This window comes from Nansenia antarctica, assembly GCF_963989245.1.
Source record: "Nansenia antarctica genome assembly, chromosome: 1".
Classification (NCBI taxonomy): Eukaryota; Metazoa; Chordata; class Actinopteri; order Argentiniformes; family Microstomatidae; genus Nansenia; species Nansenia antarctica.
In genome coordinates, this window is record NC_137674.1 from 88,065,541 (window position 1) to 88,082,165 (window position 16,625).

At 44.5% G+C, this 16,625-nt stretch overlaps 1 protein-coding gene across 1 annotated transcript in view; it reads left to right on the top strand.

The window, feature by feature from the left end:
- tenm4 (teneurin transmembrane protein 4) overlaps positions 1 to 16,625 on the top strand; it is a gene marked incomplete at both ends in the record, with an annotated part of 257,838 nt that overhangs the window by 212,133 nt on the left and 29,080 nt on the right. Inside the window, one exon of the mRNA XM_080526836.1 lies at positions 13,065 to 13,300. Within this exon, the coding sequence (XP_080382962.1) occupies positions 13,065 to 13,300 (236 nt within the window). The remainder of the gene's footprint in view (positions 1 to 13,064; positions 13,301 to 16,625) is intronic.

Consider the following 16,625-nt stretch of genomic DNA (forward strand, 5'->3'; position numbering starts at 1 on the left):
GTGGTGTTCCCAGGTCTTACTCAAGGGCACACTAGTGGTGGTGTTCCCAGGTCTTACTCAAGGGCACACTAGTGGTGGTGTTCCCAGGTCTTACTCAAGGACACACTAGTGGTGGTGTTTCAGGCGGGATTTGAACTCACAACCTTGCGATCACCAGTCCAACTCACTATCCAATAGACCACCACTACCCCTCTACTAGACCACCACTACCCCTCTACTAGACCACCACTACCCCCTCTACTACCCCTCTACTAGGCCACCACTACCCCTCTACTAGACCACCACTACCCCCTTCTTAACGGTTTCTTATCGATCATGGCAGAAAGGCGTCATTTATCATTAATATTGGAGGATTTCTTCCAATGAGGATGTCTTGCATAGCTTTTAAGTTAAACCTTAAAACAAGATAGATTAGACACAAATATTCCAGAATCGTGTGCTAGTATGTCTTATTCTCCAGCATAAGACACATAGCTTCATCACACAGCTTAGGTAGATAAATAGTGGGATATGTTGGTAAGCCTTAGCTTCTTTTCTTGTTTGTTAGGAAACTCCCATAAGTCCCACTCACAAATATGAAAGCAGATATTGATTTTATGTCTCAAAACTTCATCCCTAAATCACGGGTTTTGTTGTTCCTCTGTTTAGGAAATCCAATCAGTGTGAACCAGACAGAAGGTGTGGTTGAGGGCTCTGCGCTTGTGATTTTTCTTTATCTTTCCGTACTTTGGCATTTTGATATCCTGTTTTGCTCCTGACCAACTGCTGAATCGATTACCGATTGATAGCTTTGAACTCTCGAGCCCCTTGGTTCAGATTCTCAAAGACTGTAAAGATTTTTCGTTCCCCTGCTAACATTAGAGTTGAAAGCCTGCCCTACTCTCCCCCCCCCCCACCCCCCCTCACATTGATTTTATCGCTCCTTCCAAAAGCTGTGTTTGAAAGAGAAATTACAACCCCTTGTGGCCTAACACTAGAACAGTCGAGGGTGGGGTCATTAACACTAGCACAGCCATGGGTGGGGTCATTAACACTAGCACAGCCATGGGTGGGGTCATTAACACTAGAAAAGCCATGGGTGGGGTCATTAACACTAGAACACCATGGTTGGGGTAATTAACACTAGAACAGCCATGGGTGGGGTCATTAACACTAGAACAGCCGAGTGTGGGCTCATTAACCCTAGAACAGCCATGGGTTGGGTCATTAACACTAGAACACCATGGGTGGGGTCATTAACATTAGAACAGCCATGGGTGGGGTCATTGATACTAGAACAGACATGGGTGGGGTCATTAACACTAGAACAGCCAAGGGTGGGGTCATTAAACACTAGAACAGCCATGGGTGGGGTCATTTGACCCTGTGAGTAAAATTAGTTAAATATCTTTGCACTCTATCAAATTTCAGGACCCTCCTTTCATGACTTTTCCTAGATATGTGCGTTCTACTACCCAGTATCCTTACATTTTCACAAAATCTCCTCAGGATAAGATAGTATGAAGCTGTTTTGCAGTTTTTCTGTGTAGGAGGCAGGCTAATTAGAAGGACGGACAACTAGTGGTCGTTGTGTGTAAGTAGCAGCTTCCCATTGTAAAGACTATGGTCATTTGACCCCCGAGGCGGCTCTTATGGCTGAGTTGATCCGCCAGAAGAACACCTTATGGCGGAAAGCTCGTTCCACCCAGTCTCCTGCTGACTGGCTTGCCTTTAGGCAGTGTAGAAATAAAAGCACTCAGGCTGTCAGAAAAGCCAAAACCAGTTACTTCTTGGACAAATTTGCATCCTGTGGCTCTGACGCCAAGATGTTTTGGAAAACGGTCAAAGCCATGGAAAACAAACTCACTTCCCCTCATCTTCCTAGTGCAATGACCTTTGGTGACACTGTTGTCACTGACAAGTCTCACATGGCTTCGCTTTTTAATCATCACTTTGTCAACTCGGCCCATGTATTCTCAGCTACTCCCCCCATTGCTGCTTCATCACATTCTCCTCCTCCTTCCAGCTGTGACGCTTTCTCCTTTAAACCTGTCTTGACCTCAGAGGTTTTAGAGGAGCTAACCAAGCTAGACTCAAACAAGTCTGCTGGCCTTGATGGGCTCGAACCCATGTTTTTGAAAGCTGCTGCACCTGTCATTTCCGCTCCCATCACACGGCTATTCAACATGTCTTTTGAGCTGTCTGTCTTTCCTCCTGACTGGAAATCCGCGCTGGTCTTTCCCCTCTTTAAAGGTGGCTCTAGCTCCGACCAGTGGCGGCTGGCCAATAGAGGGCGCTAGGGCGCCGCCCCCACCTTCCAAAGCAGCCCCACTTACACATCTGTGTGTGTGTGTGTAAAAGAGCTGTAGCAGCGCTCCAATTGGCTGTCTCCTATTTCCCAAATCGCAAAAAATGCGCCCCGAGCATGCGCAGATTATAGACTTACCTAGGCTGCAGTCTAGGGCCACTACCACTAGGGGTAGTGTCATGGTTTCTAAGGTTTTCATTTTGGAGACATCTAGTGGACATTTTATGACATTACATTCGTTACTCTCTTTATTCATTGGATATCGGTTTTGTTTAGTCACATGACGTGAGCACACTGTTCAGACGTGATAGTAACTCGTAGCAGCAGCTAGCTGAGAGAAAGAGCTCCGGAGAATCTCATTGTTTACATTCTTGCCCTGGAAAAGGCTTTGCTTGTAAGTGTGCCTTTTATTTTCTTGCTTAACTACAATGTATAATGTATATGTTTATAAATACATAGCTTATATTATTTAAGTATAAATATTTTGGAGCTGTATTTGTATTGCTATATTGATTTTATATGTTGGCTACATACTGTTGATGTTGAAAGTGTAACAGTATAGTTTTGAGCATTACAGTAATTGTACTCCTATGTTTATTTACAGTTTTACAAAATAACCAAACGACCACTCATGTTTCTGAAGATTTAGTAAAGAACTAAACTTTACTCCAGCGTCTGAGGATTCATTGATGTGTCAGTGTGTGTTCGCTATCTGTTGAAGTTGCACCCTGGTTATGCGCAGTGGGAACAGAATAGGTAGTAAAAATAAAAAAATGTGTGAGACTTGAGAGCCCTGAATATCCGGTCTGACGTCAAATGTGACGTTTTGCAATTTCCGGCTCCAAACCAGAAATTCTCCGCACCAGAGTACCAGTGTACTACAGCGGTAGAATGACAGTTTAATCGTTTTTTAGACTCGGATCTATTCATACAACAAGGGACACAGCACTTTCCCGTTTTCCCCATATTGTCAGGGTATTTGAGCCTCGGAAAAGCGCTACAGTATATAAATATAATTTATTATTATTATTATTGCGGCATTTCGAAGACAGCGCCTCAGACAACTTTGGACCCGGAAACACGTCGCGACTTAACAACCGATATTCGGACAGACAACAGGAGAGGAGAGCAACAGAGAGACAGACAACAGGAGAGGAGAGCAACAGAGAGACAGACAACAGGAGAGGAGAGCAACAGAGAGACAGACAACAGGAGAGGAGAGCAACAGAGAGACAGACAACAGGAGAGGACAGCAACAGAGAGACAGACAACAGGAGAGGAGAGCAACAGAGAGACAGACAACAGGAAAGGAGAGCAACAGAGAGACAGACAACAGGAGAGGAGAGCAACAGAGAGACAGACAACAGGAGAGGAGAGCAATAGAGACAGAACTGAGGTGAGGTGAGCAACAGAGATAGTTCAGGATGATAACAAACAGTTCAGTATGACAGAGACAACTAATAGAAAGACAACTGTATGATTATAGAGTTTACATGTTCAAGGAAATATTGTATGATAATAGAAAGGTACACTTTAATTTAATTAAAGAAGTAACAAAGAACACATTTATTATCACAATTGCATTGTGTTCCATGTCTTTCTCCATTGAATAAATAATGCCTAGTTGAATGGCTAAACAAGACAACTGTCTGGACAGTACTGCTAGAATTATTCACCTTACCGCTGCACAGATAGACAAAGGGTATAAGTCCATTCTGTTAACATTAGGTCTACTCTGCTAACAAAGACTATTCCAGTTGATTTGTCAGTTGTTGTGCATTATACTTGTGTTGTGTTTGCAGTTTGCCCTTTAATAAGTTATATATATATAAATAATTAAGTTATATATATATTCTCATGCTAAAATCGACTGTAAATCCAGATTTTAAAGTTGATATTCTTCCCCGTGGAGCATGCCCCCATAACCTGTGCCCCACCCAAAATGTTTATCACCAGCCGCCACTGGCTCCGACCCCAACTGCTACAGGCCCATCTCCATCTTGCCTTGCCTGGCCAAGGTCCTGGAGAAGCTGGCTCTCAAACAGCTCAGCCACTTCATGACCTCAAACAACATCCTGTCCAACATGCAGTCTGGGTTCCGGCCTGGCCACGGGTGCATCACAGCTACCTTGAAAGTTATGGATGACATTCTCACTTCCTTGGACTCCAAGCAGGTCTGCATCGCTGCCTTTATCGACCTAGCTAAGGCCTTTGATTCTGTCATCCATTCCATCCTTCTACAGAGGCTCTCCAACATTGGTCTCTCGACAAACTCTTGCAACTGGTTTGCCAGCTATCTAACTGACCGAGTTCAGCAAGTGAAGACTGAAAATATCTCGTCAGACCATCTCACCATCTCTAAAGGGGTGCCTCAAGGCTCCATCTTGGGACCAACGTTGTTCTCAATCTACATCAATGATATAGCAAAAGATGCTGGCAAATCCCAGATCCATCTTTATGCTGACGACACCATCTTGTATTGTGCAGGCCCTTCACTCCACTCTGCGGCTTCCACTCTACAACTCAGCCTCACCTCCATTGAGCAGTCTTTTCATCGCCTCCATCTTCTCCTCAACACCAAAAAAACAAAGTGCATTCTTTTCGACCGGAGACCTCGTGTCAGCAGCCCCCCTAAGATCTTCTGTGTTGACGGTTCCGAGCTGGAGTTTGTCTCTTGTTACAAATACCTTGGCCTTTGGCTGGACTCATCCCTTTCCTTCACCACCCACATAAAGCACCTGCAGACAAAAGTCAAAGCTCGCCTAAGCTTTTTATACCAGAACAAGGCCTCCTTCACCCGTGCAGCCAAACATACCCTTGTCAAGATGACCATCCTGCCCATATTCGACTATGGCGATACCATCTATAGGATGGCATCTCAGTCTGCCCTCAGGAAACTCGACACACTCCATCACTCCGCCATTCGTTTTGCCACTGGTGCGCCTTTCACAACTCACCACTGTGATCTGTACACCCTTGTAGACTGGACATCTCTTCACAGCAGACGGCTCTGTCACTGGCTTCATCTTATCTATAGAACCATACTTTGCAAAACACCTTTCTACCTCTCATCCCTTCTGCACCTCTCTCACCGCCCCGTCATCGTTCTAAGATCCAGTGATCTTGTTCGACTCACCATCCCCAAAGCCCGTACCGTTGTCGGTCGCAGCGCTTTTCGGTTCGCTGCAGCACACGACTGGAACACCTTACAAAACACCCTCAAACTCACCGCCCTCACCTCACTCACTGCTTTCAAACAAATCCTGCATCGAACCATAGTCGATCAATGCACCTGTTGATCACCGTCTCTCACCCATCCCATAACCCATCACTGCCTCATTTTATGTACCCCTGCTCCACTACCCCCGCTATCCCTCACCTCCGCTCTTCCTCACCCCTACCTCCTCCGTCTCTCTCCCCTCTCTCTGACTGTTAGTATTTTAATGCATCTGTATTTGCCAGTGTTTTATTGTTTTATTGTTTTATTGTTTATTGTATTACTTAACCTTGTTTTATTTCTAGCTTCCCATCCCCCCCCCCCCCCCCCCCCCCCCAGAGCCATTGCTTTTTGGTCAGGCTGCATTTGTAAATAAGAATTTGTTCTTACATGTTTGCCTGGTTAAATAAAGGCTAAATAAAAATAAAAAAAATTATAGTAGGTAACATAGACACGGCTGTTCTAGTGTTAACTGTCACTTAGATATGTGCGTTCTACCACCCAAAATCACATCAGGATAAGCTAGTATAAAGCTATTTAGCTCATTTGAAGGACGGCCAGCTAGTGGTCGTTGTGTGTAAATAGCAGCTTCCTATTGTAAAGACTATGGTCATTTGACCCCTGAGGCGACTCTTATAGTAGGTAACATAGACACGGCTGTTCTAGTGTTAAACTCTTATAGTAGGTAACATAGACACGGCTGTTCTAGTGTTAAACTCTTATAGTAGGTAACATAGACACGGCTGTTCTAGTGTTAAACTCTTATAGTAGGTAACATAGACACGGCTGTTCTAGTGTTAAACTATTATAGTAGGTAACATAGACACGGCTGTTCTAGTGTTAAACTCTTATAGTAGGTAACATAGACACGGCTGTTCTAGTGTTAAACTCTTATAGATAACATAGACACGGCTGTTCTAGTGTTAAACTCTTATAGTAGATAACATAGACACGGCTGTTCTAGTGTTAAACTCTTATAGTAGGTAACATAGACACGGCTGTTCTAGTGTTAAACTCTTATAGTAGGTAACAGAGGCGGATTTAGGATTGTAGGAGATCCGGGGCTTAGCCCAGAGGGAAAAATTTGCTCTTTTTTTTTTGCCGAAAACTCCATGTTTACTAGCTGTAACATTAACGTTACATCATTCTTTTTCACTTGTTACTCAGTCAACCAGAGTGCAGATATCAAAGACTATCAGCCTGTTATTCACTTTATTTGTACAAGTATTATCCTTTGTTTGATTTCTTACCATGTACCGTAACAGTACCTTGCTATGTTTCATTTTCATTATAACATAACGTTATGTTATGATAGCCAGCTAGCATTAGCAAACCGGAAAAGTAGTGTCAGTGAGTCAGTCACCTTTCTAATAAGATTCACAAACCTGAAACATCATCTATGTCATCACTGCTGGTGATGCCATTGTTGTCAGCTGCTGAAACTGCTGCTGCAACAGTTCTTGGCGCTTGTTTTGTTGAAAACAACTTTGGGATATCCATCCTTACAATTTTGCAAGTCAGGCACTGATTGAGATCACTTCTTCTTCAGGGCAGGGCAGGCTACGCAGTACGCAGGCTAATGTCGCGCAGCTGCTGCCTCTCTGTTGGACTCCGGTACTGCACGTTACTCCCGATTTTTTTTTTTTTTTTTTTTTTTTTTGAAAAGTAAAACATTCGGGGCTTTTCAGAAAACATCCGGGGCTTGAGCCCAAGTAGCCACCCCCTAGCGCCGCCCCTGGTAGGTAACATAGACACGGCTGTTCTAGTGTTAAACTCTTATAGTAGGTAACATAGACACGGCTGTTCTAGTGTTAAACTCTTATAGTAGGTAACATAGACACGGCTGTTCTAGTGTTAATGGTGCAGAGTGGACTGGTCACCGCGGTGTGATAACCTTGTACCAGACATCTGCTGGCTCGGGGCTCTGCGCCAGCCGCTCTGCTGTTAATTAATTCACCATTGTCCGCTTTGTCAACCGACACTCGGACTATCACACGTACACACATACAGAAAGTGCTGACATTGTTGCATTGTGGGTCGTCTGGCTGTTTGTAATCGGGTTATAGATATGCTGCTACATTTGGATGTTCTACCCTTCTTACATCCTGCTGCTCCTCTCCTCCCAAACCAAGAATGACAGCTAACGAAATGAGATTGCGAATAATAAAAGTGGGGAATGTGTTTAGTCTTATATTAAGTTATTTATATTAAATCTCCCAGCCTAGAGCCTACAGTAGCTGTGCTCTCCCACAGGTTTGCTGTGTGTTGATTGTGTTACTGCCCCAGTGTTCACATTCTGTTTTAGTCTAGGAAACAGGCAGATTCACCTGAATACATGTTTACTGTGTATCACCATGCAGCAGCATATGTGACACGTTCTAATGCTCCGGAACATGAATGAAAATCGCATTCATCTGATTCATGTTTTTGTGAATGAAGAACCGGATGCAAGGAAACGTGTGTGGAAGCTTTCTGAAAACACCACACACTCACTCACAACACCACACACACACACACACACTCACACACACACACACACACACACACAACTCCTTAGTGAGTCTGACTCATGTCTGTCCTGCCAGTCTGACAGGCTAGGAGGAGACGTCACTGATGGATATATAAGAGCTGCCCAGAGACGTGTGTGTGTGATTGTTTGTGTGTGTGTGTGTGTGTGTGTGTGTTTGTGTCTGTGTGTGTGTCTGTGTGTCTGTGTGTCTATGTGTCTGTGTGTCTGTGTGTCTTTGTGTGTGTGTGTCTGGAGCTGGGGCACGCTCCTCAGTCACTCTGGAATAGTGACAGACAGGCCTGGATGTGCGTGTGCGTGTGAGTGTGTGTGAGCGTGTGTGTGTGTGTGTGTGTGTGTGTGTGTGTGTGAGTGTGCACGCGCGAGTCAGTCAATCAGTCAGTCAGTCAGTCATTGAGGCCTGGATGTGCGTGTGTGTGTGTGTGTGTGTGTGTGTGTGTGTGTGTGTGAGTGTGCGCATGTGCGCGTGCGTGTGTGTGTGTGTGTGTGTGCCCATGCCCTTGCCCTATCTGCTCTGTGACTACAGATGGGCTAACAGGCTAACAAGCTAACAGGCTAACTGCTTTATAGCTTATATTCCCTCCAGTCTCTTTCTGGCTACTGGAACAGCTGTCAAACTCAACCTGATTGGTCCTGTCAAACCTCCTTCTATTGGTCTGTGTTGTCATAGAGACCCCAGCATTCTAACACTGTCTCTGTGTTAAAGACTGAAGCTTCACGTCTGCATTTGCTTAGCGGTCATATGTGTCACGTTCTAATGCTTTGGTCCTCATGTCTGGATCTGATGCAATGATCAGACTTTTCTTTCGAAAACATGTGAATACATTTCCACGTTGTTGAAAATCAACGACACGTCGCTAGTCAACTAACACAGCTTGTTTTGTGAGCCTGCTAACAATGTAAAGTAGTGTTGTAGTTAACTAGGTAACAATGTAAAGTAGTGTTGTAGTTAACTAGGTAACAATGTAAAGTAGTGTTGTAGTTAACTAGGTAACAATGTAAAGTAGTGTTCTAGTTAACTAGGTAACAATGCAAAGTAGTGTTCTAGTTAACTAGGTAACAATGTTTTTTATTTTAATTTTATTTAACCTTTATTTATACAGCTAAGAAGCACATTGAGCCCCAAGGGCTCATTTTCAAGTGTGACCTTTTCACAGGCATACAACATCCACCACAAACAAATACAATACAAAACCTGGCCTACATAGTCTAAAAACTAAACTAAAAACGACATAGTCTAAAACTAAAAATAGTCTAAAATAGTCTAAGATAAACTAAACTTTCCGTCAATATAGAGTAAAACTAAACTAAAACTACATAGTCTAAAACTAAAACTAGTCTAAAACTAATGTAAAGTAGTGTTGTAGTTAACTAGGTAACAATGTAAAGTAGTGTTCTAGTTAACTAGGTAACAATGTTAAGTAGTGTTGTAGTCAGGGTTCGAGTTATAAGCTGATCTCTGTGGGGGTCTCCAAAATAACAGTGCGAAATGTTCTCATGCACGCGCGAATCATGCCCACACAGCGATGGGACTTACAAGTTTTAATTAGCTATAGGCAGTAACGGATTAAGATGTTTAGTGGCCCTAGGCTACTCCTTTGTGTGAGGACCCCCCGCCCCCATACACAAGCCTCCCCCCTCCCCAAAATATACAACTCACGAGCACCCTGCACACACACCACTCATAATGCTTTACCATAAAACACTTAAACACTTTAATAACACAATAACACAACAGTGTTAATAATGCAAAGAATTTAAAAAAAAGTTCAGTGCATTCAGTTCTGTCTCTATTGCTCTCCTCTCCCGTTGTCTCTCTGTTACTGTCCTGTTGTCCGTCTCTCTGTTGCTCCCCTCAGCTCTAAATGACAGAAATGAATTAGCTAATTAGTTGGCATGTAAACATATAGTTAGGGTTGGGTACAGTTTGGGTTTTATTCGATACCGGTGACAAATCGATACTTTAAAAACGGTACTGGTACCGAAACATCATCCTCATCCTCATCCTCCTCCTCAAATACCAACATATCCTGACGCTACAGCTGCAGGCTACTCATTTCACCACATCAACAGCCCCACATGAAACAACAGCTATAAAAGCGATAGTCACACATGTATCTCGGCCAATAATTGTGTTATTTTTGCTATACAGAAGGAGCGAAAAATACATGTACACTAGGTTAGTAAAAAGTAAAAGCCACCTTACCTTTACGGAGACAAGATAGACCTGTTTGGTCTGTTTTCAGTAGGCTGCGGTCGCGGTCCTGGAACCCATGATGCTGACGTCCGATGTCTTTTCTTTATCCAAGATTGGATGAACGGGAGAGGGTCAAAAAATTGCCTTTTTTTGGGCGGCATGGTAGCTACTGTATGTATATACTCCTGTATAGCTAATGAATGAATGTTTGCTTCTCAATAATAGGCTAGGTGCACGATCTCACTAGTTCCTGAAAGGCAACTGGTATATGAACATATCCTGTCTCACTCTATTGGTTTAATTGATTAATCAGCTGTGCACTGTGTGTTCCAACGGTTTACCGCACAGCTGATTAATCAACCTTTTGCTGTTGCACAATATTCTACTGCGCCCCATGGTGTCTTGGTGGTGAAGTGCAGGCAGTCAACGGCCTACTGTCATTCACAGGAGATTAATGGTGCGCGTAGCTCTTTTGGAAAACGTGTTTATTTTACAATATTTATAATATAAATTAAATAATATTCATTACATTGACATTTTGATCAAATAATAGTTGTGGTAATGTATTATTAGCGACCCCCACAGATTTTTGATTTTACTGCCTTCATGGGAGCTCAGAGAGTCTCAGACCATCTCTATGGGAGCTCAGCTCCTATTGGCTCCCACATAACTCGAACCCTGGTTGTAGTTAACTAGGTAACAATGTAAAGTAGTGTTATAGTTAACCAGGTAACAATGTAAAATAGTGTTCTAGTTAACTAGGTAACAATGTAAAGTAGTGTTCTAGTTAACTAGGTAACAATGTAAAGTAGTGTTCTAGTTAACTAGGTAACAATGTAAAGTAGTGTTCTAGTTACAGTTTTTTACGGTCGCTAAGTCGCAGTGTTCAATACTGAAGTCACAGTCACAACTCTTCATACAGTCAGCAAAGCAGAAGTCCATGTGGGCCAAACTGTGACTCTTACTCTGTGATTTTTACATTGCTGCTTTCATACAAAATGCATCAATGACCATGTTCTCCAAAACCCATAACACTTCTCTCATTCAAACTCCCCCACCTGCAAAACCCTTTTTTTCATTGTTAACACACTGTGTTCAAAACTGTGAAGAACACATTCAAAGCAGAATGATTTGGTGCATTTTTGCAGAAATCATATTCCTTATATGACCGAAAGCTCGCAATAAACTGTTTTTTTGCACCGTGTTTGAGTGTGCAGATGCTGTTATTTTGTACTCTTCAGTTCCAGCACCTCAGCAAAGTCTGATAAAGGATGAGCGGTGGTATTTTCACTATTTGCAGTAATCATATTGAAATGTCTAGAAAATATTTGCAGAATATATACAATGAAATGAAATAGACTAGATGCATTGCCAGGGAAGACATTAGATGTGACCAGATGCAGACCAGAGGGTGGACCAAAACCCTCAGGAGTGAGACATTTTTGGTGTGATTGCTATTGTATTGTCGCCCTGGAATTTCTGTTTTTCTTTTTTGTTTGAACTTTGCATCTTCCACTTATGTTCCACTTTTCAGCTTACACAAGTAAATGTAGTGTACTTTGAAGTAAATGTACCATAACTTACTTTCTGAGATACTGAACAAAAAATAATACACTTAAGGATAGAAGCAAATTGCGGCATTTCTGATTCATTCTTGTTGCCTAGTACTTTACAGTTTTACAGTCAACTATTCTGTCTATGATTACTATAAATCAAACCATTCTTATAATGAAATATTCATTCTTGTGAAAATCATTCAAATGTTGTAATGCTCCCTGTTGTTAGTGTTTTGTAAGTCAGAGTGTTATGAATGACTGTGTATGCTTTCTGAGTGAACATTGTTGCCAGTGTATGGTTGAACGAGCTTCTTTTGAGACATGAATGAAGTGATTGGCCAACATGCATGTTAGTAATGCAGACTGTATGAAGAGTTGTGACTCTGTGACTTCACTATTGAACACTGCGACTTAGCGACCGTAAAAAACTGTAACTAGGTAGCAGTGGGGATTACTCACCCAATGTAGTTCTGTGTTTCGAAAGAAAAGTCTGAACATGTTGATTGGTTGCCGACAAGCGGACGAAAACACTACAACGTGTCACGTTTTATAAAACACTCCAACGTGTCACGTTTTATAACACACTGAGTTAACACCTCACGGAGGTGGATACTAGATGTGATCCCTGTTTTGTTCCATGGCAGGCTGCAGATCATTTCCTAACCATTTCCTCTTCCTTCTCCTCCTCTCCCTTCTCCTCCCCTCCCTTCTCCTCCTCTCCCTTCTCCTCCTCTTCCATCTCCTCCTCTACCTTCTCCTCCTCTCCCTTCTCCTCTCCCTTCTCCTCCTCTCCCTTCTCCTCCTCTACCTTCTCCTCCTCTTCCTTCTCCTCCTCTCCCTTCTCCTCCTCTACCTTCTCCTCCTCTCCCTTCTCCTCCTCTCCCTTCTCCTCCTCTACCTTCTCCTCCTCTCCCTTCACCTCCTCTACCTTCTCCTCCCCTCCCTTCTCCTCCTCTCCCTTCTCCCCCTCTACCTTCTCCTCCTCTCCCTTCTCCTCCTCTCCCTTCTCCTCCTCTCCCTTCTCCTCCTCTACCTTCTCCTCCTCTCCCTTCTCCTCCTCTCCCTTCTCCTCTCCCTTCTCCTCCTCTCCCTTCTCCTCCTCTCCCTTCTCCTCTCCCTTCTCCTCCTCTCCCTTCTCCTCTCCCTTCTCCTCTCCCTTCTCCCCCTCTACCTTCTCCTCCTCTCCCTTCTCCTCCTCTACCTTCTCCTCCTCTCCCTTCTCCTCCTCTACCTTCTCCTCCTCTCCCTTCTCCTCCTCTCCCTCCTCCTCCCCTCCTCAGACCAAGTACGTAACAGTTACTACATCGGCATGGACGGGTCGCTGCGCCTGGTGCTAGCCAACGGCATGGAGGTGTCTCTGCACACGGAGCCCCACCTGCTGGCCGGGACCGTCAACCCCACGGTCAGCCGCCGGAACGTCACGCTGGCCATCGACAACGGCCTGAACCTGGTGGAGTGGCGGCAGCGCAAGGAGCAGGCCCGCGGGCAGGTCACCGTGTACGGACGCAGGCTCAGGGTAAGAGGAGACATTTGTAGTGTTTATTTTCCTTGAGATTATACTCTTCAACCTCCGTTCAGTTAGCTACCTCACAGACTGTTTAGTGAAGCATCCCTCCTACACCACAGTGAGTAGCCCTCAGAACTAGAGCATTATGGGTACCTCACAGTGAGTAGCCCTCAGAACTAGAGCATTATGGGTACATCACAGTGAGTCCCTCTCAGAACTAGAGCATTATGGGTCACTAGCTTTGGTTCAGAAATGACTCCACACTCACCCAGGGAAGCTGCTCTCCCTGCCCTGCCAGACACACACACACACACCACATGTAGACACACACACACACACACACACACACACACCACATATAGACACACACACACACACACCACATGTAGACACACACACACCACATGTAAACACACACACACACACCACATGTAGACACACGACTATCTGGCAGCTTACTGAGGTGGGCTGGTACCTAAACACACATGCACACACACACAGGCACACACAGTCACACACACACACGCACACCAACACCCACACACGCACACACACACACACACACACACACACACACACACACACACACACACACACACACACACACACACACACACACACACACACACACACACACACACCTTATGGAAGGATGTCTTTGGGATCAAAGGGAAGACCTGGTAAACTATTATTAGTATTGTTATTATTGTCTCAAATTTTAGTCAAACCTTTAGAGACAATAACAGAATAACAGAACCAATCAATCTGTGTGACCTAGTTGGCCGGCCGCCCCAGCTAGCTGGCTGTGCAGCGATAACACTGTTAAATACACGCTCACACGCACGCCCTTCCTCTTAAAGGGATCACACACCCACACACACACACACACACACACCACCTTCACACACACACACACACACACACACACACACCACGGGAACAAGAGACTAAACGATCTGCTGGTCGGTTGAACCGTGACACATCGACAGCGACAGCCGATAACTCTGAATTTATCTGAGGTAAATTGCCTCATTTCGTTTCGTCGTTTTTATCTTGTGTAAAATAATATCATATATGAACATAATCTTTAGTTTAATTTAGTTAAGCTAGGAGCGGTGTGTTCTGGTAGCTTCTAGGAGGCGACACAGCTAATGGGGGAGGTGGGGGAGGTGGGGAGTTGGGGAGGTGGGGGAGGTGGGGAAGGTGGGGAGGTGGGGGAGGTGGAGGAGGTGGGGAGTGGGGGAGGTGGGGTGGTGGCGGTTTGTCTGTCATTGGTTGTTCATTTAACAACCCTGCCGTCCCTTCTCGCTGCGAGAGCCTCTAATGTGTGTAACAGTAATGTGTGTAACAACGGCCTCAGGGGTGAGATGGGAAATGGGAGCAGCCAAATGGTGAGAACAGAGGGATGAAACGAGGGATGAACAGAGGGATAAACAGAGACGGAGTCATTGACCGACCTTGAGTGGCACGTCCAGTGATGTTATGTGGGTGGCAGAGAGGGAGGGAGGGAGGGAGAGAGAGAGAGAGAGAATAGAAAGAGGGAGGGAGGGGGGGAGTGTGTGGCAGAGAGAGGGGGAAAGAGGGAGGGAGGGGGAGGGGGAGAAAGAGAGGGAGGGAGGGGGAGTGTGTGGCAAAGAGAGAGGGAGAGAAAGAGAGAGGGAGGGAGGGAGGGAGGGGGAGTGTGTGGCAGAGAGAGGGAGGGAGGGAGGGAGAGTGTGTGGCAGAGAAAGAGAGGGGGGGAGAGTGTGGAAGAGAGAGAGGGAGGGATGGAGGGAGGGGAGTGTGTGGTAGAGAGAGAGGGAGAGAAAGAGAGAGGGAGGGATGGAGGGAGGGGAGTGTGTGGTAGAGAGAGTGAGAAAGAAAGAGGGGGAGGGGGAGTGTGTGGTAGAGAGGGAGGGAGGGAGGGAGAGTGTGTAGCAGAGAAAGAGAGGGGGGGAGAGTGTGGAAGAGAGAGAGGGAGAGAGAACGAGAGAGGGAGAGTGCGTGGAAGAGAGAGTGAGAGAGGGAGGGAGGGGGAAGGGAGTGTGTGGGTTGGCTGGGTCGGCACCAGTTAGTGTGCATGCATCTTTGTAGTGGGGTGAGAGAGAGGGGGGAGAGAATACACGCATGTGCTGCAGCGTTGCTGCGTGGTGCCGTGTGCTGCAGCTAAGCAGGTCAGTGGGGCTGGTGGGTCGGCCCTGCGACAGAGACACACGTGGCCTGCCCTGGCCTCCCCTTTCTGGCTGTCGCTCTGCCAGAGCATCGATGAGCTGCTCCTATCTGGTCTAGACAGGGGAGACAACACACACTCACACACACTGATATCGTTATGTTATCACATGTGACACGTTCTAATGCTTTGGTCCTCATGTCGGGATCTGATGTAATGATCTGACTTTTGTGAGAATTTCAGCGTTGTTGAAAATCAACGACACGTCGCTAGTCAACTAACACAGCTTGTTTTGTGAGCCTGCTAACAATGTAAAGTAGTGTTCTAGTTAACTAGGTAACAATGTAAAATAGTGTTGTAGTTAACTAGGTAACAATGTAAAGTAGTGTTGTAGTTAACTAGGTAACAATGTAAAGTAGTGTTGCAGTTAACTAGGTAACAATGTAAAGTAGTGTTGTAGTTAACTAGGTAACAATGTAAAGTAGTGGTGTAGTTAACTAGGTAACAATGTAAAGTAGTGTTGTAGTTAACTAGGTAACAATGTAAAGTAGTGTTGTAGTTAACTAGGTAACAATGTAAAGTAGTGTTCTAGTTCACTAGGTAACGATGTAAAGTAGTGTTCTAGTTAACTAGGTAACAATGTAAAGTTGTGTTGTAGTTAACTAGGTAACAATGTAAAGTAGTGTTCTAGTTAACTAGGTAACAATGTAAAGTAGTGTGCTAGTTAACTAGGTAACAATGTAAAGTAGTGTTCTAGTTAACTAGGTAACAATGTAAAGTAGTGTTCTAGTTAACTAGGTAACAATGTAAAGAAGTGTTCTAGTTAACTAGGTAACAATGTAAAGTAGTGTTATAGTTAACTAGCTAACAATGTAAAGTAGTGTTGTAGTTAACTAGGTAACAATGTAAAGTAGTGTTCTAGTTAACTAGGTAACAATGTAAAGTAGTGTTATAGTTAACTAGGTAGCAGTGGGGATTACTCACCCAATCCATTGCGTTGTTGCAGTATTTTGGGCTTGACTAGCGAGTTTGTGTTGTGATTCTCAACAACGTTGAAACGTAGTTTTGTGTTTCTAAAGAAAAGTCTGAACATTTTGATCGGTTGCCGATATGCGGACCGAATGATCAGACTGTGTCATGTATTATTATCAAAACTAGGTCCTTTACCGGCTCCTCGAAGCAGGA